The sequence below is a fragment of the Hyla sarda genome, chromosome 2 (assembly GCF_029499605.1).
Source record: "Hyla sarda isolate aHylSar1 chromosome 2, aHylSar1.hap1, whole genome shotgun sequence".
NCBI classification, from domain to species: domain Eukaryota; kingdom Metazoa; phylum Chordata; class Amphibia; order Anura; family Hylidae; genus Hyla; species Hyla sarda.
Genome location: NC_079190.1, coordinates 497,878,996 through 497,905,662, shown reverse-complemented (window position 1 = coordinate 497,905,662; position 26,667 = coordinate 497,878,996). Strand labels below are relative to the sequence as shown.

Below are 26,667 nucleotides of genomic sequence, written 5' to 3'. Positions count from 1 at the left end.
CCCCGCTCCTCCCCGGAGCGCTCGCTACACTCCTCTCACTGCAGCGCTCCGGTCGGTCCCACGGACCCGGGGCGCTGCGATACCGCCTCTGGCCGGGATGCGATTCGCGATGCGGGTAGCGCCCGCTCGCGATGCGCACCCCGGCTCCCGTACCTGACTCGCTCTCCGTCAGTTCTGTCCCGGCGCGCGCGGCCCCGCTCCCTAGGGCGCGCGCGCGCCGGGTCTTTGCGATTTAAAGGGCCACTGCGCCGCTGATTGGCGCAGTGGTTCCAATTAGTGTTTACACCTGTGCACTTCCCTATATCACCTCACTTCCCCTTCACTCCCTCGCCGGATCTTGTTGCCTTAGTGCCAGTGAAAGCGTTTCCTTGTGTGTTCCTAGCCTGTGTTCCAGACCTCCTGCCGTTGCCCCTGACTACGATCCTTGCTGCCTGCCCCGACCTTCTGCTACGTCCGACCTTGCTTCTGTCTACTCCCTTGTACCGCGCCTATCTTCAGCAGCCAGAGAGGTTGAGCCGTTGCTAGGGGATACGACCTGGTCACTACCGCCGCAGCAAGACCATCCCGCTTTGCGGCGGGCTCTGGTGAAAACCAGTAGTGACTTAGAACCGATCCTCTAGCACGGTCCACGCCAATCCCTCTCTGGCACAGAGGATCCACTACCTGCCAGCCGGCATCGTGACACTTACCATATAGGTGGCATAGCGTCCTTATCATATAGGTGGCATAGCGTCCTTATCATATAGGTGGCATAGCGTCCTTATCATATAGGTGGCATAGTGTGCTTATCATATAGGTGGCATAGTGTCCTTATCATATAGGTGGCATAGTGTCCATATCATATAGGTGGCATAGTGTCCTTATCATATAGGTGGCATAGTGTCCTTATCATATAGGTGGCATAGTGTCCATATCATATAGGTGGCATAGTGTCCTTATCATATAGGTGGCATAGTGTCCTTATCATATAGGTGGCATAGTGTCCTTACCATATAGGTGGCATAGTGTCCTTATCATATAGGTGGCATAGTGTCCTTACCATATAGGTGGCATAGCGTCCTTATCATATAGGTGGCATAGTGTCCTTACCATATAGGTGGCATAGCGTCCTTATCATATAGGTGGCATAGCGTCCTTATCATATAGGTGGCATAGCGTCCTTATCATATAGGTGGCATAGTGTGCTTATCATATAGGTGGCATAGTGTCCTTATCATATAGGTGGCATAGTGTCCTTATCATATAGGTGGCATAGTGTCCTTATCATATAGGTGGCATAGTGTCCTTACCATATAGGTGGCATAGTGTCCTTACCATATAGGTGGCATACTATCCTTATCATATAGGTGGCATAGCGTCCTTATGATATAGGTGGCATAGTGTCCTTATCATATAGGTGGCATAGTGTCCTTATCATATAGGTGGCATAGTGTCCTTATCATATAGGTGGCATAGCGTCCTTATGATATAGGTGGCATAGTGTCCTCAACATATAGGTGGCACAGTGTCCTTATCATATAGATGGCATAGTGTCCTTATCATATAGATGGCATAGTGTCCTTATCATATAGGTGGCATAGTGTCCTTATCATATAGGTGGCATAGTGTCCTTATCATATAGGTGGCATAGTGTCCTTACCATATAGGTGGCATAGTGTCCTTACCATATAGGTGGCATACTATCCTTATCATATAGGTGGCATAGTGTCCTTATCATATAGGTGGCACAGTGTCCTTATCATATAGGTGGCATAGCGTCCTTATCATATAGGTGGCATAGTGTCCTTATCATATAAGTGGCATAATGTCCTTATCATATAGGTGGCATAGTGTCCTTATCATATAGGTGGCACAGTATCCTTATCATATAGGTGGCATAGTGTCCTTATCATATAGGTGGCATACTATTCTTATCATATAGGTGGCATAGTGTCCTTATCATATAGGTGGCATAGCGTCCTTATCATATAGGTGGCACAGTGTCCTTACCATATAGGTGGCATAGTGTCCTTATCATATAGGTGGCATAGCGTTCCTTATCATATAGGTGGCATAGTGTCCTTATCATATAGGTGGCATAGTGTCCTTATCATATAGGTGGCATAGTGTCCTTACCATATAGGTGGCACAGTATCCTTATCATATAGGTGGCATAGTGTCCTTACCATATAGGTGGCATAGTGTCCTTATCATATAGGTGGCATAGTGTCCCTACCATATAGGTGGCACAGTGTCCTTACCATATAGGTGGCATAGTGTCCTTATCATATAGGTGGCACAGTGTCCTTATCATATAGGTGGCATAGTGTCCTTACCATATAGGTGGCATAGTGTCCTTATCATATAGGTGGCATAGTGTCCTTACCATATAGGTGGCATAGCGTCCTTATCATATAGGTGGCATAGTGTCCTTATCATATAGGTGGCATAGTGTCCTTATCATATAGGTGGCACAGTGTCCTTACCATATAGGTGGCATAGTGTCCTTATCATATAGGTGGCATAGTGTCCTTATCATATAGGTGGCATAGTGTCCTTACCATATAGGTGGCATAGTGTCCTTACCATATAGGTGGCATAGTGTCCTTATCATATAGGTGGCATAGTGTCCTTATCATATAGGTGGCATAGTGTCCTTACCATATAGGTGGCATAGTGTCCATATCATATAGGTGGCATAGCGTCCTTATCATATAGGTGGCATAGTGTGCTTATCATATAGGTGGCATAGTGTCCTTATCATATAGGTGGCATAGTGTCCTTACCATATAGGTGGCATACTATCCTTATCATATAGGTGGCATAGTGTCCTTATCATATAGGTGGCATAGTGTCCTTATCATATAGGTGGCATAGTGTCCTTATCATATAGGTGGCATAGTGTCCTTACCATATAGGTGGCATAGCGTCCTTACGGTGATAATCCAAGGAGTCTGGTTGAAAAATGGGTAGGATTGGAGTCACCTGCTGTTCCTCTTGAATTTTCTGGTTTTGCGTGGAGTTTGCCCTTAAATTGCGCTGAGAAGGACTTTTTGTATATTAAATATTTATCTATAGACTTTCTGTATACTATATATATATATATATATATATATATATAGAGAGAGAGAGAGAGAGAGAGAGAGAGAGAGAGAGAGAGAGAGAGAGAGAGAGAGAGAGAGAGAGAGAGAGAGAGAGAGAGAGAGAGACTGTCTATAGAGAAAGCAGAAACGGTAGGATCCAGCTCAAATGCAAATAAAATCCATTTATTGAGGACAAAAACAGGAACAGGAAAATGGTAACACGTTTCAAGCGTCAAAGGCTCTTAGTCATACATATAGACTTTGTATATACTATATATATCTATAGACTTTCTGTATACTATATATATCTATAGACTTTGTATATACTATATATATATATATATATATATAAATATATAGACTTACTGTATACTATATATAAATATATCTATAGACTTTGTATATACTATATATATATATATATAGACTTTCTGTACACTATATATATATATCTATAGACTTTCTGTATACTATAGACATCTATAGACTTTCTGTATACTATAGACATCTATAGACTTTCTGTATACTATATATATATCTATAGACTTTCTGTATACTATAGACATCTATAGACTTTCTGTATACTATAGACATCTATAGACTTTCTGTATACTATAGGCATCTATAGACTTTCTGTATACTATAGGCATCTATAGACTTTCTGTATACTATAGACCTCTATAGACTTTCTGTATACTATAGACCTCTATAGACTTTCTGTATACTATAGACCTCTATAGACTTTCTGTATACTATAGACCTCTATAGACTTTCTGTATACTATAGACCTCTATAGACTTTCTGTATACTATAGACCTCTATAGACTTTCTGTATACTATAGACCTCTATAGACTTTCTGTATACTATAGACCTCTATAGACTTTCTGTATACTATAGACCTCTATAGACTTTCTGTATACTATAGACCTCTATAGACTTTCTGTATACTATAGACCTTTATAGACTTTCTGTATACTATAGACCTCTATAGGCTTTCTGTATACTATAGACCTCTATAGGCTTTCTGTATACTGTAGACCTCTATAGACTTTCTGTATACTATAGACCTCTATAGACTTTCTGTATACTATAGACATCTATAGACTTTCTGTATACTATAGACCTCTATAGACTTTCTGTATACTATAGACCTCTATAGACTTTCTGTATACTATAGACCTCTATAGACTTTCTGTATACTATAGACCTCTATAGACTTTCTGTATACTATAGACCTCTATAGACTTTCTGTATACTATAGACCTCTATAGACTTTCTGTATACTATAGACCTTTATAGACTTTCTGTATACTATAGACCTCTATAGGCTTTCTGTATACTATAGACCTCTATAGGCTTTCTGTATACTGTAGACCTCTATAGACTTTCTGTATACTATAGACCTCTATAGACTTTCTGTATACTATAGACATCTATAGACTTTCTGTATACTATAGACATCTATAGACTTTCTGTATACTATAGACATCTATAGACTTTCTGTATATTATAGACATCTATAGACTTTCTGTATACTATAGACATCTATAGACTTTCTGTATACTATAGACATCTATAGACTTTCTGTATACTATAGACATCTATAGACTTTCTGTACACTATATGTATATCTATAGACTTTCTGTCTACTATAGATATCTATAGACTTTCTGTATACTATATATATGTATCTATAGACTTTTTGTATACTATATATTGTGAGAAGGTGAAAGGCATGGTGGTGGATGGGCGATATGTGTCACCAAGGATCCTGGCCGCTTGGTGAAGTAAGAGCCGTCATTTTTTCAATGTCTGTGCTGCGATGCAGACTGACACTGTGGCCGTAGTATTGCTGGAAGACCAATCCGGCTCTTACTGGGAATGGTCAAGTGTATAGTGGGGGCCTTTCCCCACAATCCAGGCCACCTTTTGTTGGCCTTAAAGGCAGTTTGCTTCACCAGCTGAGGGGGATTTGCTAGTTGCAGCTCACAGTGCAAGAGTGAGCTGTAGGTGGAGTTCTTCCCTGAGAGTTTGGAAGCTGGTGAGTAGCCTGCCTGGAGGCCTGGAAAAGACTTGCTTGATGCCGCATGGCATGGTCTCAGGTGTGAACAAACACCTAAGGAATACAGGTTGGACTTTTGTTACGTTTTTCTTTGCATTGCATGTAAGACTGTTTTTGCTGTTTGCCAAGTGTGAATAAAACACGGAACTTTGATTTGAAAAGTACTGTTTCCTTGCCTCTATACTGCAACCACCCCTGTCTGCATGAGGAAGTCATAACATTTGGTGGAGGATGCGGGCATCGCAGTAAGGTCTGAGCCTGGGATAAACTGTTGTAGTGGTTGCTAGGGGCAATGATCCTGCCGACAAAGGACTGACAGTACAACAGGAGTGCTTTCTCCAGAGAGTCAAGGCAAAACAGTGTTCCAGTGACCGCAGTGTTGCTAAAATGGAGGTTGTTATGAAAGCACTCATGGAGGCTAACAAGCCCCAGCAGGAAACCAACCAGCTGCTGTTACAGCACATGATGGTGCTACAAACTGCAGTGATAACCCGGGCTGCCCCTGATGCCCGGAAAGCCATGCGGACGGCAATCCCCAAGATGACCCCCTCGGATAAGGTCGAGTTCTACCTTGCGGTTTTTGAAAAAGGGGCCATGAGGGAGAAGTTACCCCGGAACCAGTAGGCTGAGGTCATCGCTCCGTTCCTGGTGTCGGAGTCCCAGCAAGCGTACTTTCCCTTGCCCGACAACCAGGTTGCTAATTATGACACTGTCAAGGGTGAGATCCTGGCAAGATTGGGGGTAAATTTGTGGGTCCGGGCCCAGGTAAGGCAGTGGGAATATAAGTCAGCTCAGCCTGTGTGGCTGTAGAAGTGGCTGCAGTGGGAATATAAGCCAGCTGAGCCTGTGTGGCCTGCAGAAGTGGCTGCAGCCGGAGGTGTCGAGTCCCACTGCCATGCCGTCTCCTGGCCGATATGTTCTAGAGGGCTCTGTCTTAGTCCCTCCAGAGCTGGATTGGCCAGGCGTCCCCTAGCAATCCGCTGGGAATGGTATACCTTGTAGAAAGGTTTGAGGCCACCGTAAAACTCCGGGAGGGGGCGATTAAACCCAGGAGGTCCCCACCCTTGCTCAGGTGGCTGGAAAGCCCTAAAAGCCCCGCCCCATTGCTACATTGGGACTGCCACGAAACAAGACTTGTTAGGGCTAATTTTCCCCAGCAGCAGCACTCCGCCCGTCCCTGTATGCCCAGAGACTGTGTGCTACTGGTGTCCCCAAGACAGGGGACTCTGATCACCTCTGCCAGGTAAAGGTGGGAGATAGTGTTGTGGGGGCACTAATAGACTCAGGTAGCATGGTGACTTTGGTGAGGTCCAACCTGGTGCCACCAACTGAGTATACAGGCCAACAAGCGGGAGTCTTGTGCATACACAGGGACTTTAAAGACTATCCTAGTGCCCTGGTGACTTTGTCAACAACGACCGGCCGCTGGACTCATGAGGTGCCCGTTGCCACGCACTTACTCTATGAACTTATAATTGGGAGAGACTTTCCAGGGTTCGTGTCTTTGTGGCCCCAGACAAGAGTTCCCCAGACCCATGAGGCAGGGGTATCCCCAATAGACTGGCCCTACTCAGGGGTGACCCCGGAACCCTGTGTACCTGAGTCGGAAGCAACAGCAGTTGGGGTGACCATCACTATGGTGGAATAGAAGGAGTCATCTCCACTAAATGTAATGGTGGGAGATGTGGAGGAGCTTTAGTCAGGTCCAGAGTTGGCAGACTTCAATGTCTCGGGAGAAAATATCGGTACAGCACAACATCAGGACCTGACCCTATCTCGGGCCTGGGAAAATGTCCTAATTGTAGAAGGTGTACCACAACAACTGGAGGCCGAGACTGTATACCCCCACTTTGTGGTCCACCAGGGGATGCTGTACCGGGTAAATCAGGTACAGGGTGAGAGTGTGGAACAATTGGTGGTACCTAAAGCATATCGGAGGCTTGTGTTAGAGTTAGCCCATCAACATGTTTTGGGCCAGCAGAAGACGCAGTCGCAGTGTTTGGCCCAACATGTAGAAGGAGGTTGAAAGGTATTAAGAATCTTGCCCAACATGCCAAATAACGAGCCCCCAGCCACATTACCGTAGTCCCCTGGTAGCCCTCCCAATTATTGAGGTCACGTTTGAACGGATCGCTATGGATCTTGTAGGCCCGTTGCCGAAATCCGCTAGGGGGCACAAACACATCCTGGTAGTCCTGGACTATGCGACTCGGTATCCCGAGGCACTACCTCTGCGACATAACGCGGCCAAACTCATAGCTGAGGAGCTAATGGAGATGTTTTCCCGAGTGGGCTTACCTAAAGAGGTGTTGACTGACCAGGGCACCCAGTTTATGTCAAAGGTAATGAAAGAGCTCAGTAAGTTACTGCAGGTAAAACAGCTATATGCCTCCCTGTACCACCCGCAGACAGACGGCCTGGTAGAAAGGTTTATTCAAGCATTAAAAAACATGTTAAAGCGGGTGGTGGCTAGAGATGGGAAGAATTGAGATCTTTTGCTGCCATATCTCCTGTTCGCAGTGCGAGAAGTGCCCCAGGCCTCTACTGGGTTCTCGTCCTTTGAACTGCTGTACGGCAGACATCCATGTGGTCTGTTAGTCATAGCTAAAGAGGCGTGGGAACAACAGCCCACGCCGCACTAAAGTGTAGTTGAGTATGTCATGAAGTTGCAAGAACGGATGGAAACAGTGTTGCCCTTGGTTAGGGCACAAATGCAGACAGCTCAGCGGGCCCAGAGTAGAGTCTATAATCACCAGGCTCGGGTACGGAATTTTAACCCCGGAGATCGGGTTCTGGTACCAACGGTCGACAGTAAGTTTCTGGTACCAGCGGTCAACAGTAAGTTTCTTGCTAGGTAGCAAGGACCCTACGAATTGATTGAAAAAATAGGGGAGGTGACGTACAGGGTACACCAGCCCGGGCGGAGGAAGCCAGAGCAAGTGTACCATATAAACTTGCTGAAACCCTGGAGAGAGAGGGAGACCAGTGTGGAGGACAGCTTCCGGACAGGTTTGTTAGGGGTGGAGTTTCCCATCCCTCAGTCTGGGGCGAGGGAAGTAGTTGCCACAGTAAAGATTGATGACAACCTTTCCTCTGCACAGACTCAGGAGGCCAGGGAGTTTATCAGTAGGAACACCGATGTGTTCTCAGACCTTCCTGGGCGTACTTCTGTCATCCGCCATGACATTGTCACTGAGCCCCAGGTGAAAATACGGTTGAAACCATACCGGGTACCTGAGTCACGACAACAAGCCATTTCGGAAGAAGTGCAACAGATATTAAAACTGGATGTCATCGAAGAATTGAAAAGTGAGTGGGCCAGTCTGATAGTTTTAATACCCAAACCAGACAGTACATTATGGTTCTGTAACGATTTCCGGAAACTTAATGAGGTTTCCAAGTTCGATGCATATCCAATGCCCCGAGTTGATGAGCTTATTGAGAAGTTGGGACAAGCCCGGTACTTTTCTGTTTTGGACCTCACAAAAGGGTACTTAGCAGGTACCCTTGAAGGAGGCTGCCAAAGAGAAAACAGTCTTTGTCACACAAGAAGGTTTATTCCAGTACAAGGTGTTACCCTTTGGTCTACATGGTGCTCCCGCTACATTTTAAAGGCTAATAGATATTGTACTCCGGCCACATCGTCAGTATGCCTGAGCCTATCTAGACAATATCATCATCAGTACAGACTTGTAAAGTCACCTTCCAAAAGTACAGGCAGTGGAATACTCCCTTAGGAAGACCGGTGTTACGCCTAGCGCTCCGGGTCCCCGCTCCTCCCCGGAGCGCGTACGGCGTCTCTCTCTCCGCAGCGCCCCGGTCGGTCCCGCTGACCGGGAGCGCTGCACTGTCATGGCCGTCAGGGATGCGATTCGCACAGCGGGACGCGCCCGCTCGCGAATCGCATCCCAGGTCACTTACCCGTTCCCGTCCCCTGCTGTCATGTGCTGGCGCGCGCGGCTCCGCTCTCTAGGGCGCGCGCGCGCCAGCTCCCTGAGACTTAAAGGGCCAGTGCACCAATGATTGGTGCCTGGCCCAATTAGCTTAATTGGCTTCCACCTGGTCCCTGACTATATCTGACCTCCTCCCATGCACTCCCTTGCCGGATCTTGTTGCCCTTGTGCCTAGTGAAAGCGTTTTGTGTGTCCATAGCCTGTGTACCAGAACTTCTGCTATCACCCTGACTACGAACCTTGCTGCCTGCCCCGACCTTCTGCTACGTCCGACCTTGCTTCTGTCTACTCCCTTGTACCGCGCCTATCTTCAGCAGCCAGAGAGGTTGAGCCGTTGCTAGTGGATACGACCTGGTCACTACCGCCGCAGCAAGACCATCCCGCTTTGCGGCGGGCTCTGGTGAAAACCTGTAGTGACTTAGAACCGGTCCACTAGCACGGTCCACGCCAATCCCTCTCTGGCACAGAGGATCCACCTCCTGCCAGCCGGCATCGTGACAGTAGATCCGGCCATGGATCCCGCTGAAGTTCCTCTGCCTTATATCTCTGATATCACCACGGTGGTCGCCCAGCAATCCCGACAGATCGCCCATCTAACCCACCAGCTGTCGGAAGTGTCCACCATTGTGCAGCAACTTCAGTCGCAACTTCTGCAGCAATCATCTCCTCCGCCAGCTCCTGCACCCCTTCCGCAGCGAGTGGCCACTCCTAGCCTCCGCCTGTCCTTGCCGGACAAATTTAATGGGGACTCTAAGTTTTGCCGTGGCTTTCTTTCGCAATGTTCCCTGCACTTGGAGATGATGTCGGACCAGTTTCCTACTGAAAGGTCTAAGGTGGCTTTCGTAGTCAGCCTTCTGTCTGGAAAAGCCCTGTCATGGGCCACACCGCTCTGGGACCGCAATGACCCCGTCACTGCCTCTGTACACTCCTTCTTCTCGGAAATTCGAAGTGTCTTTGAGGAACCTGCCCGAGCCTCTTCTGCTGAGACTGCCCTGCTGAACCTGGTCCAGGGTAATTCTTCCGTTGGCGAGTACGCCATACAATTCCGTACTCTTGCTTCTGAACTTTCCTGGAATAATGAGGCCCTCTGCGCGACCTTTAAAAAAGGCCTATCCAGCAACATTAAAGATGTTCTGGCCGCACGAGATACTCCTGCTAATCTGCATGAACTCATTCATCTAGCCACTCGCATTGACATGCGTTTTTCTGAGAGGCATCAAGAGCTCCGCCAGGAAAAAGACTTAGATCTCTGGACACCTCTCCCACAGTCTCCATTGCAATCTGCGCCTAGGCCTCCCGCCGAGGAGGCCATGCAAGTGGATCGGTCTCGCCTGACCCTGGAAGAGAGGAATCGCCGTAAGGAAGAGAATCTTTGTCTGTACTGTGCCAGTACCGAACATTTTTTGGTGGATTGCCCTATCCGTCCTCCACGTCTGGGAAACGCACGCTCGCACCCAGCTCTCGTGGGTGTGGCGTCTCTTGATGCTAAGTCGGCTTCTCCACGTCTCACGGTGCCTGTACGGATTTCGCCTTCAGCCAGCTCTTCCCTCTCAGCCGTGGCCTGCCTGGACTCTGGTGCCTCTGGGAATTTTATTCGGGAGTCCTTGGTGAATAAATTCCGCATCCCGGTGACCCGTCTTGTCAAGCCACTCCACATTTCCGCGGTCAACGGAGCCAGGTTGGATTGCACCGTGCGTTTCCGCACGGAGCCCCTCCTAATGTGCATCGGACCTCATCATGAGAAAATTGAGTTTTTGGTCCTCTCCAATTGCACTTCTGAAATTCTCCTTGGACTACCCTGGCTTCAACACCATTCCCCAACCCTGGATTGGTCCTCAGGGGAGATCAAGAGCTGGGGTACCTCTTGCTTCAAGGACTGCCTTAAACCGGTTCCCAGTACTCCCTGCCGTGACCCTGTGGTTCCTCCTGTATCCGGTCTCCCTAAGGTCGTTATGGACTCTGCCCGCCTTAAGAAGTGCCTCTCCCCCCCTCCCAGTCCAGTCAGTCAAGCCTCGGTGCCTCCTTGTGGCCCTCGTCCTGGTGTCACACTGCCCCGTGCCAGGCCTCGCCCTCTGCCCTCCCTCCCCATTCCCACTCCTGCTGTACTGCCTGCCGTTGAGGAATCCCTCCATCCTTTCCAGGTGTCCTCATCCCAGGGGGGGCAGTTACCGGACAAAGAGAAGGGGAGACCTAAGGGGGGGGGTACTGTTACGCCTAGCGCTCCGGGTCCCCGCTCCTCCCCGGAGCGCGTACGGCGTCTCTCTCTCCGCAGCGCCCCGGTCGGTCCCGCTGACCGGGAGCGCTGCACTGTCATGGCCGTCAGGGATGCGATTCGCACAGCGGGACGCGCCCGCTCGCGAATCGCATCCCAGGTCACTTACCCGTTCCCGTCCCCTGCTGTCATGTGCTGGCGCGCGCGGCTCCGCTCTCTAGGGCGCGCGCGCGCCAGCTCCCTGAGACTTAAAGGGCCAGTGCACCAATGATTGGTGCCTGGCCCAATTAGCTTAATTGGCTTCCACCTGGTCCCTGACTATATCTGACCTCCTCCCATGCACTCCCTTGCCGGATCTTGTTGCCCTTGTGCCTAGTGAAAGCGTTTTGTGTGTCCATAGCCTGTGTACCAGAACTTCTGCTATCACCCTGACTACGAACCTTGCTGCCTGCCCCGACCTTCTGCTACGTCCGACCTTGCTTCTGTCTACTCCCTTGTACCGCGCCTATCTTCAGCAGCCAGAGAGGTTGAGCCGTTGCTAGTGGATACGACCTGGTCACTACCGCCGCAGCAAGACCATCCCGCTTTGCGGCGGGCTCTGGTGAAAACCTGTAGTGACTTAGAACCGGTCCACTAGCACGGTCCACGCCAATCCCTCTCTGGCACAGAGGATCCACCTCCTGCCAGCCGGCATCGTGACAACCAGGTTAACTGCTTACCCCAAAATATGTGCCATAGGGTTGGAATAGGCCAAATACCTGGGGTATGTCACTGGGTGTGGAGTTGTCAAACCCCAGGTAAACAAAATGGAGGCCATTAGAAATTGGCCCCGACCTGTCACTACCCGACAGGTGAAGTCGTTTCTAGAAATGGTGGGTTACTATATGAGATTCATCCCCGATTTTTCTACCGTGGCTGCACCCTTAACAGACCTCCTGAAGGGACGCAAGTCCGTAATGGTGCGTTGGAACGAACAGGCAGAGCAGGCATTTTCCGCTTTGAAGTCGGCCCTATGTGGGTCTCCGGTGTTGGTGACACCCGACTTCAAAAGGGAATTTGTGGTACAGACCGATGACTCTGAGGTAGGTCTCGGTGCTTTGCTCTCCCAGAAAGTCGATGGGGAAGAGCATCCCGTTGTCTTTCTCAGCCGCAAACTGACTCAGAGTGAACACAGAGTGGGTTGTTTACTAGGCAACGCCGATGCCCTATCACGAGTCCACTGTTGCACAAGTGTTCACCCCCTCAGGCTTGAACAAAGGGGGGGGGAGTATGTGAGAAGGTGAAGTAAGAGCCAGTATTTTTTCAGTGTCTGTGCTGCGATGCCTACTGACACTGTGGCCGTAGTATGGCTGGAAGGCCAATCCGGGACGGCTCTTACTGGGAATGGTCAAGTGTAGGGTGGGGATCATTCCTCACAATCCAGGCCGCCTTTTGTTGGCCTTAAAGGCAGCCTGCTTCACCAGCTGAGGGGGATTTGCTAGTTGCAGCTCACACTGCCATAAAGAGCTGAATGTGGACTTCTTCCCTGAGAGTTTGGAAGCTGGTGAGCAGCCTTCCTGGAGGCCTGAATAAGGCTTGCTTGATGCCGCATGGCATGGACTCAGGTGTGAACAAACACCTAAGGAATACAGGTTGGACTTTTGTTACGTTTTTCTTTGAACTGCATCTAAGACTGTTTTTGCTGTTTGCCAAGTGTGAATAAAACACGGAACTTTGATTTGAAAAATACTGTTTCCATGCCTCTATACTGCAACCGCACCTGTCTGCAAGAGCGAGTCCTCACTATATATATCTATGGACTTTCTGTATAATATATATATATATATATATATATATATATATATATATATATATAGCTATAGACTTTCTGTATACTATATATATCTATAGACTTTCTATATAGTGTATATAGATAAAAGAGTAGATAAATAAAGCGGTGCCAGCGGCTAAATAGCCCGGTCAAGGCGGTCACACATCCAAGGTAGTAATCCGCAGCACTCCAAGATTAGGTGCAAAAATAAGGTGCTTTATTGCATACTAATACAGAGCAACGTTTCAGCTGCCATGCAGCCTTTCTCAAGCTGTATTAGACTGCTGTAGTAGACTTTACGTATACTATATATATATATATATAGAGAGAGAGACGTTCTGTATACTATATATAATATATATGTATATCTCTATATATATATATATCTCTATATGTATATATATATATATATATATATATATATATATATATATATACACAATAGGTAGAGAGGAGAGACCGCACCGATCCAATCAGCATGTGCAGGTGATCATCCGGGAATGCCAACCCGGACAGACATACAGAAGTTCAGAGTGGATACAGCACCAAATAGCTGAGGACTCAGGCTAGTAGATGGAACAAGACTTTATTTGCCATCCATGGATGGCAAATAAAGTCTTGTTCCATCTACTAGCCTGAGTCCTCAGCTATTTGGTGCTGTATCCACTCTGAACTTCTGTATATATATACACATATACTTTCTGTATAAATATATATATATATATATATATATATATATATATATATATATTTTTATTTATTTTTTTTCTGTATACTATATATACCGAATTTTCAGGGAATTTTTCACCTGTGGTACACCGTGCCCACATAATGGTGACTAATAATGGTAACGTCCCCGGCCCTGCAATCCAAACATAGACAATCTGATCAACTGGAACGGGACAAACTCTGCGCCAGATAATCTCTGGGTGCCATATCTCCACTGTGTGCACAGAGGGCTCGGTCTCTGGAGGTAAATATTGTCTCAGGGTCCTCACACCCTTCTCCGCTCAGTCTGTAGATTTCTGTAGTCTCTATCTGTAGTGTGCAGGTTAAGTGATCTGGAGAGGACGGAGATTTGCTCTATGTCCACTATACACGCTACATGTAGCTCACACTTCCCATAGAAGGCGCCTACAAAAAGCAATATCTCCCTAATAATATCTGCAGAGCACTGTCTCCCTGCCACAAAGCCTCCAGTACCCCCCACAGAGCCAGCAGTACCCCCACAGAGCCAGCAGTACCCCCACAGAGTCTCCAGAACCCTCCACAGAACCTCCAGTACCCCCACAGAGCCAGCAGTACCCCCACAGAGTCTCCAGAACCCTCCACAGAACCTCCAGTACCCCCCACAGAGCCAGCAGTACCCCCACAGAGCCAGCAGTACCCCCACAGAGCCAGCAGTACCCCCACAGAGTCTCCAGAACCCTCCACAGAGCCTCCAGTACCCCCCACAGAGCCAGCAGTACCCTCCACAGAGCCTCCAGTACCCCCCCCCCACAGAGCCTCCAGTACCCCCCACAGAGCCTCCAGTACCCTCCACAGAGCCTCCAGTACCCTCCACAGAGCCTCCAGTACCCCCCCCCCCACAGAGCCTCCAGTACCCCCCACAGAGCCTCCAGTACCCCCCACAGAGCCTCCAGAACCCCCCACAGAGTCTCCAGAACCCCCCACAGAGCCTCCAGAACCCTCCACAGAGCCTCCAGTACCCTCCACAGAGCCTCCAGTACCCCCCCCCCCCCACAGAGCCTCCGGTACCCCCCACAGAGCCTCCAGTACCCTCCACAGAGCCTCCAGTACCCTCCACAGAGCCTCCAGTACCCTCCACAGAGCCTCCAGTACCATCCACTGAGCCTCCAGTACCCTCCACTGAGCCTCCAGTACCCTCCACAGAGCCTCCAGTACCCTGCACAGAGCCTCCAGCACCCCCCCACAGAGCCTCCAGTACCCCCCACAGAGCCTCCAGTACCCTCCACAGAGCCTCCAGTATCCCCACAGAGCTGCCAGTACCTCCACAGAGCCTCCAGTACCCTCCACAGAGCCTCCAGTACCCCCCACAGAACCTCCAGTACCCCCCACAGAGCCTTCAGTACCTGCCATGGAGCCGCCAATACCCCCCACAGAGCCTTCAGTACCTGCCATGGAGCCTCCAGTACCCCCCACAGAGCCTCCAGTGCTTCCCACAGAGCCTCCAGTACCCCCCCCCCCCCCACAGAGCCTCCAGTACCCCCCACAGAGCCTCCAGTACCCCCCACAGAGCCTCCAGTACCCCCCAGAGAGCCTCCAGTACCCCCCCCCCACAGAGCCTCCAGTACCCCCCCACAGAGCCTCCAGTACCCCCCACAGAGCCTCCAGTACCCCCCACAGAGCCTCCAGTACCCCCCACAGAGCCTCCAGTACCCCAACAGAGTCTCCAGAACCACCCACAGAGCCAGCAGTACCCTCCACAGAGCCTCCAGTACCCTCCACAGAGCCTCCAGTACCCTCCACAGAGCCTCCAGTAACCTCCACAGAGCCTCCAGTACCCCCCCACAGAGCCTCCAGTACCCTCCACAGAGCCTCCAGTACCCTCCACAGAGCCTCCAGTACCCTCCACTGAGCCTCCAGTACCCTTCACTGAGCCTCCAGTACCCCCCACAGAGCCTCCAGTACCCCCCACAGAGCCTCCAGTATCCCCACAGAGCTGCCAGTACCCCCACAGAGCCTCCAGTACCCTCCACAGAGCCTCCAGTACCCCCCCACAGAACCTCCAGTACCCCCCACAGAGCCTTCAGTACCTGCCATGGAGCTGCCAATACCCCCCACAGAGCCTCCAGTGCTTCCCACAGAGTCTCCAGTACCCCCCCACAGAGCTCCCAGTATCTAACAAATTCCCCCCACATGTCCTCTCCCATCACCCAAGAAAACAAATTAAAGGGGTACACCGGTGAAAAACTTTTTTTTTTATATATATATATCAACTGGTGCCAGAAAGTTAAACAGATTTGTAAATCACTTCTATTAAAAAATCTTAATCCTTCCTGTACTTATTAGCTGCTGAATACTACAGTGGAAATTATTTTCTGTTTGGAACGCAGAGCTCTCTGCTGACATCATGAGCACAGTGTTCTCTGCTGACATCTCTGTCCATTTTAGGAACTGTCCAGAACAGCATATGTTTGCTATGGGGATTTCCTTTTACCCTGGACAGTTCCTAAAATGGACAGAGATGTCAGCAGAGAGCACTGTGCTCATGATGTCAGCAGACAGCTCTGTGTTTCAAACGGAAAATAATTTCCACTGTAGTATTCAGCAGCTAATAAGTACTGGAAGGATTAAGATCTTTTAAATAGAAGTAATTTACAAATCTGTAGAGAGACTGCTGCAGTGCTAATAATAATAATAATAATACCCCTTGTGACTGCTGCAGTGCTAATAATAATAATAATAATAATAATAATAATAATAATAATAATACCCCTTGTGACTGCTGCAGTGCTTATAATAATAATAATAATACCCCCAGTGACTCCTGCAGTGCCTTAGACATGGATTCCCAGCACTATGAAATGTGATGACTTGAGCCAACAATAACATAGGGGCCCTTCTTAATTCTTCCTATAGGGTCCCCCCCCCCCCCCCAGGTGGTCTTTATACAACCTTAGGTGTAAGATGTTTTTATGTAGCTGCTGTAATATAAGGGTAAGTAGCGGATTACCTCCATCTGTATGTGGATCCAGTCCAGGAAGGAGGTTATTCGGGTATACACTCCCGGCTTATACCTCATGGCACAGCCGATACCCCAGCTAGTGGTACCCATCAATTTCCACACTTTCCTGTCTTCACAGGCTAAAGGACCCCCACTGTCCCCCTATAAAAATACACAAACAATATACAGAGAGATATTACCAGGAATAGTGCAGGTTATACAAATCAATGATCCACAATACTGTATAAAGAGAAAGTATGGAGAAACATACAGCTACATACACTGCCTGTACTACAGCGGTTATATTTTATTACATAGAGGGCAGTATTATAGTAGTTATATTCTTGTTTATAGGAGCAGTATTATAGTAGTTATATTCTTGTATATAGGAGCAGTATTATAGTAGTTATATTCTTGTATATAGGAGCAGTATTATAGTGGTTATATTCTTGTATATAGGAGGCAGTATTATAGTAGTTATATTCTTGTATATAGGAGGCAATTTTTATTGTGAAAACAAACAAAATTACAATTAACATAAATTCTTACAATACAAAACAAAAATAACAAGCATTGTACACACAATGACTACTCAACTAGAGTATGTACAGAGTAATATTAAACTTAGAAAGTCCACATTTGCTGGAAAAGGAAAAACACAAAAAAAATAAAATAAAATAACATGACATCATCCGTGTTAAACCAAAGAGACATTCCTCCATAATTTCCCATTATTTTGGTTCCTCCGTATCTCTAATGACTTTACCCACTGGAGCTCGGACATGATCTGGCTTACTGCTGTGATGTGGTGGAATGGCTCGTTGTGTATGGACACTTTAGTTCTCATGTGCCAATGGTAATATTTAATGATTGTTATAATTATGTACATTGTCTCTCTGTCTACAGTCCTGTTACTGGATGGATGGTACAGCATATATGATGTCAGGATACGTCAGGTTCTGCAGTAATGGGATGTTCAGCTTACCGGACACTTCTTCCCATATCCTCCTCCCGCCCCTGCAGTCAGATATGAAATGCTCCATGGTCTCCTCCTGCTGACAACCCAGAGGACAGTTCCTATCAGAAACGCTTAGATATTTTAGATTACCCCTGACAAAAAGCCTCCCATGGAGCGACAGCCAAGCTATGTCAAAGAATTTTGCGGGGAGTCGTTTCCCATTGAGGAACTTTAGACTTTCTTGTAAAGTGCTGGTCACACAATCCCTCAAGGCAAGTGGAGAGCAGAAGAAAGCCCTACAAACCCTTACATATAGATCCTTCCTTGGCTTACTGTCTATATAGGACTTCTCAATGCGCCATCTCTTCAGACATCTGAGCCCGTATTCCAGGTACGGGGGGAGGTAGTCACGCGTCCATCTCCCCCTCTTGAGACTGCCGCCTCGCACCCAAGACTCTGCAAAAGGCAATATCCAGTCCCTGATACTATTCGCCCACAGGGAGCTGTTGTTTGAGTCCATGCAACCAAAATTAACTTTTAGAAACATGGAGTCAAAGAACACCCTTGGATTCAGCATATCCAACCCACCCTCTCTCCTCTGTAGGTAGATGACCCCTCTTTTTATCAGGTTCAACCTGTTCCCCCAGAACATTTGGAAGAACAGGCTAAAGAGCCGAGCGGAGAAAGATTCTGGCAAAGGAAAAACGACAGAGACATACAAAAAGACGGGGACCAGGTAAGTCTTCAACATTTTAACCCTTTCTCTATAGGTCAGCCTCCAGTTCTTACATCGCTGAACCTTTGCATTTCCGGCTTCCAACTTCTCTTCCCAATTTAGTTTGGCGTTATCGTCCCTCCCGAATTTGACCCCTAGGATTTTAATATAGGAGGAGGCTCTCACAAATTGGGGCAGATCAAAATCTGGATCAGTATCTGATACCCAGAGAGCTTGACTCTTCTCAAGCTTGACCAGAGACCCTGAGGCCTCCGAGTAACTTCTGATGGCCGCAGACAACATCTCCACCTCACGAGGCTCAGATATCACTATGGTCACATCATCCGCGTAGGCAACAACACTCAGGGGTAGGCAGTGGGGGACTGGCACCCCCTGAAAACCACACTCCTGCAGTGACCTCAGAAACGGGTCTAAGGCAAATACATACAGCAGCGGGCTCAGTGGGCAACCTTGTCTCACCCCCGCCTCAACCCTGAACGTGTCACCCTGCCAACCATTGATCAGAGGAAAGCTCTCGGCCTCACAATACAAAGTCTTCAGCCAATCGATGAATTGTCCCGGAATACCGTACTTTGACAAGGTGGCCCATAGATACTCATGATCTACTCTGTCAAAGGCTTTAGCCTGGTCAAGACTCACAACATATCTCCCACACCTCAGGGCTTTACATCTCTCAAACATCTCCCTTATGGAGATCACTGCCCCAGAGATGTTCCGCCCTTTTACTGTGCCATACTGACAGCCTGCCAACAGTGCCGGGGACAGACAAACTAACCTAGAAAACAGGATCTTTGCCAGAATCTTCCTGTCGACATTCAAGAGGGCAATTGGCCTCCAGTTCTTGATGTCACTCGGCTCTTTACCTTTCGACAGCAGAATCAGCGAGGACACTCTCATGGATGGAGGCATCAGGTGACTTTCTAGACAATTTGTATAAACATCCACGAGGATTGGGGCCAATAGGTCTCTGAATGTCTTATAGAATTCTGCTGTTATCCCATCTGGACCTGGTGCCTTCTTCACATGTAACTTATCAATGGCCTCTTTGACCTCTGCCACCGTCAATTCTGCTGTCAAAGGAGAAAAGTCCAAATCATTAGTATCAGGGAGCGGAGTTGTCTCCAAGAATTGGGTCATCTTGTCTCTATCCAAAACCTTCCTCTGAAACAAGTCAGCATAGTACGATCTCACCACCCCCAGGATACCCTCCCGAGATTCCTGCAAAACACCCTGGGAGTCAGTGAGACCGGTGACAGATTTATTTGCCACCCGCTCCCGGCAATTCTCAAAGGGATCAGGAGACCCTAAGGACCCATAATCCCGTTCAAGAACCAGGGAGGTATACCTGCTGTACTGATACTGCCTTATCTCAGATTTCAGCCGGTCTATCCTTTGTTGATCCCCACCCACCGAATATAGTGACTCCAATTCTTTGCGCAGCTTGAGATACTGGCCATACTTACTCTTCCCCTTTATAACTGACAGTCTCTTTAAGAGGGTTCTGATCTCATCCTTGACATCCTCCCACCAGGCGGCCATATCATCATAGAAGTCCACTCTCTCTAGCTGACCCTGTATAAGAGATTGAACCTGTCTCTGCACAGAAGGATCCTCTAATAGACTGGAATTCAGTCTCCACAACCCTCTACCTGTCTCAGGACCCTGTGTGACACCCAGACAAAAATATAAGGCCAAATGGTCAGAATAAGGGACGATCTTCTCATCCTTCTCACCAATGGTCTCTGTGGGACTAACCAGAGCTAAATCTATACGACTACTTCTTCCACCACAGAAATAGGTAAATTTTGGCTTCCGACCACCCTGCACAAACACATCCGACAACTCGGCCTGTAGAATAATGTTGTTTAAGACCTTGGAGTCTCAGGTCAGAGGTCTATTAGAGGATCTGTCACTAGTTGTTCTGGAGGCATTAAAATCTCCAGCCAAGATGACAGGGACAGATGTGAAGAGATATGGCTTTACTTCATTATAAAGATTAACCCTTTCAGTCACTGTCTGTGAACCATAGATATTAATGAGTCGGAGCCTTCTACCCCGTATAGTAACTTCCAGCATTAGGCACCTTCCCATCAATACCTCTGTCAGCCTATGTACAGTTACATCATTGGTGGTAAAGAGGATAGAGACCCCGGCACTTGGTTCCACACCCAGTGACCAAAAGGATGGACCAGACCGCCATTCACGCTCTGCCTCACGTAACAGTCCTTGAGTATTTAAACGTGTCTCCTGTAAGAAGAAGATGTCAGCATCAATAGACTTTAGATGGTCATATACGACGTGTCTGGTCCTCCTCACTCTGACACTGTTCACATTACTGGAGAACACTTTAAGGGTAAAGTCGGCCATCATAACAAAGGAAAGCAGAAGAAGCAGAGATGTCACCCCCATCATCACAGATCTGAGTCCGAGCCTTCCTGCTGACCACCTGTTTCCATGTCCGATTCTGACAGACGTTTATCCCGTGGGGGTCTCCTTTTTGTGGGGGGATCACCCTCTTGGTCCTCATTAAATTCATCTATCACTCGCTTCAACTCCCTCTCCATCTCTTCCTCAGCGTCTGACTCTGACAACACACTGTACCTATTTGTGATGGTCATTACACCTGACCCGGGGTCCACTTTCTTTTTGGAGGGCTTTTGGACAGTGGTCCATCCCTCCTCAGGCTTACGACTGGTTTTATCTTTTTTCCGTCTCTTCTGCGGATTTATTGATGCTGGGGCAGAAGAAGATATGGCCACAACCTGCTCAGTGACCTCCCTGTTCCCCTCAGTGGCTCCTGGCTGGGACTGGTCGGGCACTGTGTCACCAATATTGTCACCCATATTGTCACCTACAGTGTCACCCATATTGTCACCGCTAGTGTCACCCATGTTATGCTGAGGCTCGGGCTGTGTCACTGCTGACCCTGACACCAACGTCTCCTCCTCCAGGTCCTCTACCCCCTCCAGCAGGTCCTCATCAGGGAAGTCCTTGCAGATGTTATGCCAGGCATCAGGACAGTCCCTGTGGGAGTGACCGGTCTTACCACAGAGGTTGCAGCGGATATTCTGGCAGGTGGCGCTGACATGGCCGATCTCCCCACATAAATTACATTTTACCAGGGTGCAGACACTCGCGATATGACCGGTCTTCCCACACTTAAAACATTTTCTGGGCTGACCTGCATAGAAACAAATCCCTTTCTCCCAGCCAATGAAGAAAGAATTAGGCAGATGTTGGGTAATGTTATTAATCTGCCGTAACTTCACCAGGACCTTCCACCCTCCCGTCCATATGCCGTCCTCATCCCTGGTCTTAGTCAGGTCTGACATTAGGTCACAGTGTCTCTTTAACCATACGACAATATCCTGGGGGGGGACAGACTCGTTCCAGAATATAATGGTGACATTCGCTGTGTCTGGTCTGGAGATGGGGACAAAGCTGAACTTATTCCAGCCATCAGCATCTCTCACCCGGGTGACATGGGCCCAGAAGCGGTCCAGGTCAGACATGAGTTTGAAGCTGACGTCATAGCCCTGCCTGTCAGGAAGGTTTATCACTGCCAGGATGTTAGATGGCAGGAAGCCCATTTGGTGGCACAGAAGTTCACGGACCACAAACCTCCTGTCAGGCAGCTCCTCCTTGGCCCCTCTATGTCTGAACCTGACCACGTTCCTCCTCTTGAAAGCCTGACCCGTGTAGTTTACATTGGACATGAATGGTGATCCACGACTCCAGGCATTACCAGAGGAGGCGCCACTACTTCTACCCTCCTGCTGTACTTGGGGGCGCTGTAGTGGCTGCTGACCAGCTGTACTAGGGGGGTCTGACACTTGTGTGACTAAAGGGGGGAAGTGTTGTGCATCAGACTGTACAGCCCCCTCCCCACCATCAACCTCTATACTCTGGGGGTCACAAGCCTCTGAAGGCTGAACTAATGGTGGACCTGACCCCAGAGATGACCCCAGATCCCACACAGACTGTGAAGCGCTCCCCTCTGCAGACACATTATCAGTAATATCACATACAGTCATATCAGTGCAGTCACTGGCAGCATGATCCTGCACTACAGAGCCCAGCAAGCCCTGCAGAGCCATGTCCTGTGAACTCTCTGCTGCACTGCTGCCTTCAGGTAAGAGTCCACAGTCCTGCTGCTCTCTACTGCCCCCCAGGGCTTGTGGTGACTGCACTGCGATTACAGAGTTACCTTCAGGTACGTGTCCATAGTCGTGCTTCACCGTGCTGACTGCTGGGACTTGTGGTACCTCTGGAGGAGTCTCTGCAGGTCTCTGATGTTGCTGGACGCTTGTTCCCCCTTGCTTGTACAAATCCCCTTTTTCAAAAGGGAAGCTGGCTGGTCTGAGGAGTGGTCTTGCACAGGACTGCTGGATGTCCTCTTGTCTTGCACAGGACTGCTGGATGTCATCTGGACAGGTTGTAGACTTGGGTTCAGCAGTAGATGTAGATGACTTTGTTGCTGGTCTTTCCTTATATCCCTCAAATCGCTGCTGATTCCTGAAGGTTTCAGCGACTGGTCCCATCTGGTCCAATACGTCCTCCATGTCCTGCACAGTGTCAGCGAGCTGCACAGCGAGGGAGCTCAGCTTCTTGTCATGTACAGCATGGTTATTGGGGTTTGCTGCCTTTAGCTTGTATATACAGTCTATTTGTTTCTGCAGCTGTAACTTTGTCTTTTTTAAGGTCTCAAGTCTCTTTACTAGAGCTGGGATCTGCTCGGCCAAACATAGTTCAGGCGCCCGCAGAGTATTGGGGGGCCGCGCTGGTGGGGTACTCACAGGACTCTGCTTCTGAGGTGGGATCTGTCTCGGTGCTGTGGTCACTGCTGCAGGGTCAGAATCTCCAGACTGGGGACTGGGCCCCTGGTTCTTCTCAGTGACCGCACTTGTGGCCCCCTGAAGCCTTCCTGGTGTATTCACTCTTGTCTCTGGCGTGCTTGTAACTTTTGCGCTGCTCCCGCTCCCGTATCGTGTGCGGTCAGAACGTATCAGGACAGGCTGCTGCAGATTCTCCTGCATGGTCTGCTTCTCCAGGGATGTTCTCCTCTGTCTGACTGCAGGAGGGGTGGATTGCACCTGCAGCCATTACCTGACTTGCTGATGATTCCTTCTTAGCTTCCAAGACTTTCTTCTCATCTGTGCTTCTTGCTGCACCAGAACTGACAACATTCTGAACATTTCTCACATCCATAGAAACTTTAGGATTTTCATCCATGGTTTGTGGTGTCTGGGGATTAATTCCCAGAATAGGCCGAGAAGCCTGGGCCTTGCTTGGGGAGCTTCCCCATCCAGGGTGGCCCCGCCCTGGGCTTTCTCCAGACATCAGGAGAGCTACACAGACACAACCTCTCAGCTAGGAGGCAGTATTATAGTAGTTATATTCTTGTTTATAGGAGCAGTATTATAGTAATTATATTCTTGTACATAGGAGCAGTATTATAGTAGTTATATTCTTGTTTATAGGAGCAGTTTTATAGTAGTTATATGCAAGTAGAAAGAATACACATCTGCACTCACCTGGGTAAAACTTCACTTTATTTCATCATCATCATCAAGAAAGGGATAGCCGGCTTGGTGGGATCAGGAAAAAGGTGCAACAGCCGGAGCTGTGCGGGTGTGTGGCAAACAGCTGGTTTCGCGGCAAAAAACGCTTCCTCTGGCCTCACCGGACGTCACATCCAGGTTTGATTTACCTGGTGGGAGCTGTGACGTCATTGTTAGGATTCGGCAGGCTGGATGTGGATCCTCTGTGTCAGCGAGGGATTGGCGTGGACCGTGTCGGTGGACCGGTTCTAAGTTGCTACTGGTATTCACCAGAGCCCGCCGCAAAGCGGGATGGTCTTGCTGCGGCGGTAGCAACCAGGTCGTATCCACCGGCAACGGCTCAACCTCTCTGACTGCTGAGAAGACGTGGGACAGAAGGACTAGGCAGAGGCAAGGTCAGACGTAGCAGAAGGTCGGGGCAGGCGGCAAGGTTCGTAGTCAAATAGGAATAGCAGAAGGTCTGGAAACACAGGCTTTGGACAACACTAAACGCTTTCACTGGCACAAGGCAACAAGATCCGGCAAGGGGGTGCAGGGGAAGTGAGGTAATATGGACAGGGAGCAGGTGGAAGCTAATTAGGCTGATTGGGCCAGGCACCAATCACTGGTACACTGGCCCTGTAAATCTTAGAGAGCTGGCGCGCGCGCGCGCCCTAAGGAGCGGTGCCGCGCGCACCAGGACGTGACAGCCGGGGACCGGGACAGGTGAGTGACTTGGGATGCGATTCGCGAGTGGGCGCGTCCCGCTATGCGAATCGCATCCCCGCCGGCAATGTCAGTGCAGCGCTCCAGGTCAGCGGGTCTGACCGGGGCGCTGCAGAGAGAGGAACGCCGCGAGCGCTCCGGGGAGGAGCAGGGACCCGGAGCGCTCGGCGTAACAGTCATGAGGGAAAAGAGGAGGAGTGCTACGCGCTCGGGGAAAGCAGGGGAGAAGCAACCGATACATAGAATAAAATAAATTAAGCTGCCGAAAAAGAGAGAAAATGTTAGGAACATGGAATACATGGACATCAAATCATAAGTGGGAGCATGTAAAAATGCAATAATGGAAAAATCAAAAAAAGTTGTGTGAGCTGGAAAAGAAAGTCACTACAGAAAAACAGTGAGTTCATTCCTGTGGTTGAGTCCGAGGATGCCGAGCACATCTGTGCGCATAATCCATACAACTTCGCGCTGCCTGAGGATCGCTACCTTCATGTTGCTGGTAGTGAGGATTCTTTCAAGGCCACAGAAGGTGAGACAGTCAGGGTTGTTTTTATGATGAGATCGCATATGTTCAATGAGCCTCGCCGATCTGATGCCAGTCTTCAGAGATCTTTTATGTTCTCTAAATCTGGAGTACATACAGCGCTTGGTGGAACCAATGTAGAAAAATTTGCACGGGCAGATGAGGGCGTAAATGACCTATTCAGAACGACAGCTGATGAATTCTTTTATATAGATGTTGGTGCCACCCAGTTTGAGGAAAGCATCTTTCAACAACTGGGGACAGTGGATGCAAGAACCGCATTTGAAGTTGCCTTTTAATTCATTTTTGGCTAGCCAGTTTTCATTGGATTTTGTAGAGGAGAAAGTGGATGAGACCAGCAGATTTTTAAGGCTGGTACTGCGTCTGAACGTAATAAGTGGTTTGTTGATGGTAGTGTCATGTAAGACAGGGTCCCGTTCGAGGATATGCCAGTTTTTCTACAGGGTTTTCTTGATGATCTCGGACAACGGATTGTATTGAAAGGAGAACACGAATCTGTCGTCTTTAGTAGTATCTTTCTTTGTGAGTTTTTTCTTTTTGTAGGTTTTATGAATGAGATCATTGCGAGGGATCTGAGACACTTTTTCTAAGGATGCGATGAGTAGTTCACTAGGATAGCCTCTCTGGGTGAATCTTGTGACAAGCTCACTGGCTTGGGAGTTGCAATTCTCCTGAGTGCTGTTGATTTTTTTCAAACAAAGAAGTTGACTATATGGTAGTGATTTTTTAGTATGTGCAGGATGGTAGCTGTTAAAATGCAGATATGAGTTGGTAGCCGTCGGTTTCCTGTAGCCTGCGGTAGTAATGGCATCATTGCAGATGTGGACTTCAACGTCCAGAAAATCTATAGTGTCAGAGGCAAATTTACTGGTAAAGAACATGTTCATGTTGTTGAGGTAGATGAGAAATTCCCTAAATGCTTCTTCTTCACCCTCCCAGACAATGAAGACATCATCTACATAGCGGGTGTAGAGCTTGAGATTTCTGTTAAAGGGGTTGTTGGGGTTATAAATCATCTTCTGTTTCAGGGCCGCGAGGTAGAGATTAGCGAAGGTACATGCTACAGGGGTACCCATTGCGGTCCCTGTCTTTTGTGTGTAACATTGACCATCAAATATGAAGCAGTTGTTGCTTAGGACCATATCCAGACCTGTGGTGACAAAGTCAATATATTCATTTTATCTGCAGCAATAAGGAAGTCTTTGACTACCTGGACCCCCAAATCCTGTGGGATCCGGGTGTATAAACTTTCCACGTCGATGGTGGCCAATTTAAAGGAACTTTCCCATTGAAACTCTTCGAACACCTGTCCAGCTACCTCTACTGGCTACTCAGACCGATTCTTCAGGATATACCATCCTATCTAAAGGGCACT

The 26,667-nt window shown here is 48.5% G+C and overlaps 1 protein-coding gene across 1 annotated transcript in view; it reads right to left on the bottom strand.

Annotated features, from left to right (window-relative positions):
• TMPRSS3 (transmembrane serine protease 3) overlaps positions 1–26,667 on the bottom strand; it is a gene marked incomplete in the record, with an annotated part of 200,034 nt that overhangs the window by 11,176 nt on the left and 162,191 nt on the right. Inside the window, 2 exon segments of the mRNA XM_056559761.1 lie at positions 2,891–3,018; positions 16,798–16,950. Of these exon segments, the coding sequence (XP_056415736.1) occupies positions 2,891–3,018; positions 16,798–16,950 (281 nt within the window).